The sequence below is a fragment of the Penaeus vannamei genome, chromosome 18, assembly GCF_042767895.1.
Source record: "Penaeus vannamei isolate JL-2024 chromosome 18, ASM4276789v1, whole genome shotgun sequence".
Taxonomy (NCBI): Eukaryota; Metazoa; Arthropoda; class Malacostraca; order Decapoda; family Penaeidae; genus Penaeus; species Penaeus vannamei.
In genome coordinates this window covers 10,269,482-10,274,481 of record NC_091566.1, presented here as the reverse complement: position 1 = coordinate 10,274,481, position 5,000 = coordinate 10,269,482, and the positions used below count along the sequence as shown (strand labels likewise).

The 5,000-nt window shown below is 38.1% G+C and overlaps 1 protein-coding gene across 5 annotated transcripts in view; it reads right to left on the bottom strand.

Moving 5' to 3' along the window:
- Gug (arginine-glutamic acid dipeptide repeats grunge) overlaps positions 1 to 5,000 on the bottom strand; it is a gene marked incomplete in the record, with an annotated part of 57,395 nt that overhangs the window by 40,879 nt on the left and 11,516 nt on the right. For 4 of the 5 annotated variants that reach the window (XM_070132865.1, XM_070132866.1, XM_070132869.1 and 1 more), the window contains 7 exon segments: positions 573 to 671; positions 801 to 1,014; positions 1,706 to 1,792; positions 1,973 to 2,153; positions 4,113 to 4,218; positions 4,473 to 4,558; positions 4,884 to 5,000. In XM_070132865.1, coding sequence (XP_069988966.1) covers positions 573 to 671; positions 801 to 1,014; positions 1,706 to 1,792; positions 1,973 to 2,153; positions 4,113 to 4,218; positions 4,473 to 4,558; positions 4,884 to 5,000 — 890 coding nt within the window. 5 annotated transcript variants of the gene reach the window in all.

Genomic DNA, 5,000 nt, shown 5'->3' with positions numbered 1-5,000 from the left:
AATAAAACTTACTTTCTTTCCAAAAGGTTTTATCTACATATTCAATGTATCTTATACATGACAATGAAATTATACAATTCACAGTCAGCTTTACACCTAATGTCCTATTCACCAGTCATGGCCAGCACCATCCTGTGCAGTCCATCCCATTCATAATAACTGTGCATAACCTATAAAAATTTGGTGAGTTCGTTCATGCATTTTCTCAATATCAGTACTGTTTGTCACATTTCCTCATCCTAATAACCCTACTTTGTTTGTAGCCACCACACTCCTTGGGAATGGACAACAGTGAGTGTGTAGTAATTCTAGTGCTGTATGGCATAGTTCTTGCAGTCAAACCCCTACCTTTCCCTCTCCTGCATTTCCTATCCACTTATAATATCATTAAGCATCACAGAGTCCCCTCCTAGTACACGTATATTCTTTAAACATTTATACACTCAAGTACATATTTTATGATCTTTTTCTGATTACAGCTAGGGGGACAGACAAGCTGTAGGATTTGCAGTTTTTATGTGGTTAAAGATTACGGGAAACACATGGACCTGAAAGAAAAGAAGGGCACTTACTCTGTCTTCTTCTGACCACTTCTTTTCAATGCCATCTGGGACAGGACACTTGACAAGTGCTTGGAGTGCTTTACCATGGTCATAGTCACTGTTGTGAAGCTGAAAACCCAAAGAAACTTTAATATTACCAAGAATTTCTAAATAGTTTATCTGTACAGTTTCTTTACTAAAAATACTCTGAGATTCAAGCCTACTGTGTCCTTAGGAGACTTTCAAACTCAAACTAACCATTTCTAGGGCATTGATAGTAGTGTCGTCCCGCGATGCTGCATTGCAGCCATCATTGGTTGAGCCTCCATCGCAGAGACCAGCAAAGGCAGCCATGGACCTCGCAGCTCTCAAGTACATCAGGAGGTCTGTATCTCGAGAGGCTCCTGGTACCCAACGCTGCTCCTCCCAGTCAGCACATACCTCTGGCCTTTCTTCCACCATCACATTTCCTCTGAAATTTGGAATTGCTCTCCTGAAGAAACCAGTGCTTCATCACTTTCATTCAGAGATGGAAACAAACTAAAATATGAATGATCTGACATCTGTTACCATATATCTTTTTATATATACTTTATCTATTCATTAATTTCTTATTTTTCTTCTTAGCTTTAACCCAATGCCAGGGGGTGAAACATGGTTGTCTAGCTTCCCCACCAGTCACTGTAGGCAACACGCAGGACATGCCGCCAAGATGCATGCTGGGATATTTCAGCTTGCTCTGATGATTGGGTTTATGGAAAACTTATACATAATACATATCTATAAATACATTTTGAAAAATCTAAAAAAAAAATCTTCAATTGTAGTCCATGATAAAGGTTTTCAACTATGACTGTGATACACATCATTGGCATCAAAGTCAGAATGAGTCATGACAATTATAGCTGTACCCATGATGACACAAAAATTCCCTATAACAGTCATAACCACACCCATTGGCATTAGGTTAATCAATTATGTCATTTTGAAAAATTATGCTTCATATTTCATTCAAGAGTTTACCCATGGAATCTAGGTAACGTGACCATCCCACCATTAAAATTCAATTATTTAACCACAACTGAGTATGCAAGGTATAACATGATGATCACAGAAAGCCACAATGCCTCATATCATTATCTATGTATTTATACAACACTAACCTATATTCAGGAAGTTTAGCTTGATGCGAAGGGCCCACACGGATTTCTCCCTGTGTAGATGCCAGTCTTCTCGTCTCTGGATTATACCTGTTTTAAACAAGGATGCTTAGTTACAGCTAATCACTTCTCCTATTTATTCTCAAGAACAGAAAAATCTGGATACTCTCCCTTCCGTTTCAATACTGCTAACAGAAATAAGGATCCAGCTTTCCTCTGTATGTTAACTATTGGCTTCAACATGCATCACAAGACTCCAATTAAACATACCCTAATATATAGAAAAAGGCATTCTCCTCCGGGTTGAAGTCTCTCACGGAATGTATGTCAGAGTAGTGGTCCACACGACACAGTCCTCTTAAAACAGAGACGGGATACGAGTCTGTAGCGTCAGAGATGAAGAGTTCCCGGGACTTAATTACAGGATCATCCGTGACTAAAGATTTGTTATCTGCGGAGAGAGAGAGAGAAAAAAACTGTTGAAGACACATCCAAGATTGTAGATTGGAGATTGTGACTGTACGAATGCACATGAATGTGTGATGGAGGGTGGGTGTGGGTGTGGGTGTGGGTGTGGGTGTGGGTGTAGGTGTGGGTGTAAGTGTGGGTGTAGGTGTGGGTGTAGGTGTGGGTGTAGGTGTGGGTGTAGGTGTGGGTGTAGGTGTGGGTGTGGGTGTAGGTGTGGGTGTAGGTGTGGGTGTAGGTGTAGGTGAGGGTGTGGGTGTAGTTGTGGGTGTAGGTGTGGGTGTAGGTGTGGGTGTAGGTGTGGGTGTAGGTGTGGGTGTAGGTGAGGGTGTGGGTGTAGGTGTGGGTGTAGGTGTGGGTGTAGGTGTGGGTGTAGGTGTGGGTGTAGGTGTGGGTGTGGGTGTAGGTGTAGGTGTAGGTGTAGGTGTAGGTGTAGGTGTAGGTGCAGGTGTAGGTGTAGGTGTAGGTGTAGGTGTAGGGGTGGGGGTGGGGGTGGGTGTGGGTGTGGGTGTGGGTGTGGGTGTGGGTGTGAGTATGGGTGTGAGTATGGGTTATGGATTGTGAGTTGTGGGTTGTGGGTTGTGGGTTGTGGGTGTGGGTGTGGTTGTGGTTGTGGTTGTGGTTGTGGTTGTGGGTGTGGGCATGGGCATGGATGTTGATGGGTGTGGGTATATGTGTGTGTATAGGTGTGACTGTGGGTATGGGTAAAGGTGTGTAGTTGGTGGTTTGTGTTTTGTGGTATGCAGTGCATGGTGTTGGTGGTTGATGGTTGTGGGTGGAAAGTTTGCAGTTGCATAGGCATTTGCCTTTTTGTATAAGTGTTTACCTGTTCATGTAAATAAGAATAAATATATATAAAACTACTAATATAAACTAATACCTAATTATAGGCTAGATAGAAAAATGTATAAATAGATAGACAGATAGATATTCCAATATAAAAATATCTAAATATATACAAATATCTCATATACATATATATATATATATATATATATATATATATATATATATATATATATATATATATATATATACCTACATATATATCTATATCTATATCTATATCTATATCTATGTCTATATCTATCTATCTATCTATAAGTAGATAAATAAATCTACCTATCTATCTATCTAGCGAGCTAGCTACATATATATACTTACAAATCTACATCTAAATATATTCTACCTGTCAATGTTACCCTAATTAGTATGAATATACAATCTTTAATAGGTGATCTAACTAATACTATGCTATTCAAAAACACACAACTGCTACTGGAAAGCAATAAGAACTAAATCCAGAATATAATCAAATGTTTATATTTCACATAATTGTCCACTTTCCTATCCGTCTGACTTATGAGTAAACAACCTTTGCCAGTTTTCCAAGCCTAGAGAATACTTTCTTGAAATCTGCTTTTTCTAAAACCAGGGTTCATACTTCAAAATAACAAAGGAACCCTTGGCATTTAGCAATGGTTGACAGTTGCTCATTTTCACAAATCAAGTGCCACCAAAGTTAAGCATGAGAAATAAGAGTTCAACCATGTGTCTATTTAAAATTTTAAAATCAAAAAAGGTTGATGTTTCACCTCGCTTGCTGCTCATTGCAAATGAAAACTTTGGCATTTAAGTTGTTTTAAGTCCTGTTCACTTAACAAGGCTAAATGTGATAAATTCTTATTCATGAAATGCAGGGACTTATGGGTTTTTTTTTTTTACATTTTGATAGAGAGTCCGTTTTGGGGAGAGAATTTACAACCTTCTCCTATCAAAATTTGCAATTACTATATTACCAAGCTTAAGTTATGAGAAAAAGGATAAGGATATACATCATGATTTTGGAATCTTGGATTACTTTCTTTTCTTTGAACTCCAACAAGGTACTGGCATTCCACATACTATACTCAATATACCATTACAATAAACTTTCATAACTAACTGTTCTCTGTGTTGCGATCCTGGACAAGCCGTTGGTATACCGTTTCTGGCACTTCTGAGGGTCTGTAGAACCACTTAATGTTAACCATTAAAGTGTCTCTTTTACTCTGCGGAAAATTGAGAAATTAGACCTACTTCACAAAAAACAGATTTATCTATCCACTTCCAAGACTATATAGAAGTGGGAATTTTGCCTGAGACAATATGCTATGTATTCTACAAATCTTAGTATGGCATAAAGAATTTGCCACTTTCTCATTGAAATATGCAGGAATCATGATGACATGCTATGCAAACATATTTCATGTCATATCCAAGTATATGGAACATTGACAAAACAAAAAAGAAGCAGGATAGTTACTTCAGGCTCACTCACCCTACGAAACTCTTGAATTGAGCAGATGAAAAATGGTTGATCAGCTCTCTGGCTCTCTATATATACAGATTCTGCAGGAGGATAAAAATTTCTATACCTACTACATAACACCACATGACATTCTAGAATTCACAGAATATCATGGGAACAACATATCCTGTAAACTCTTGCAGCGAATCTGCAAAAACTTCACTCTGGATTAAAATGTTTTTTATTATTACTTAAGGCTATATTTCTCAACTGAATAACAAAAAAATATTACAACATCTATAGTATTGGCAAACATCTATCAAAACAAATAATAGTATAACTACAACTTCAAAATAAAGCACAATAAATGTTTAAGCGACAAAATGAATTTTCAATTGAGAAAATCTAGTCACTGCACATACTTACCTCCTGGACGATACAAAGTTGTATCATCTGTACAGAGGTAGGAAACATATTCTCCATTAGGTGCTCGGAATGCTTGTCCTCTTACTGGCTGCTTTTTACCAACAACTGCAGTCATAA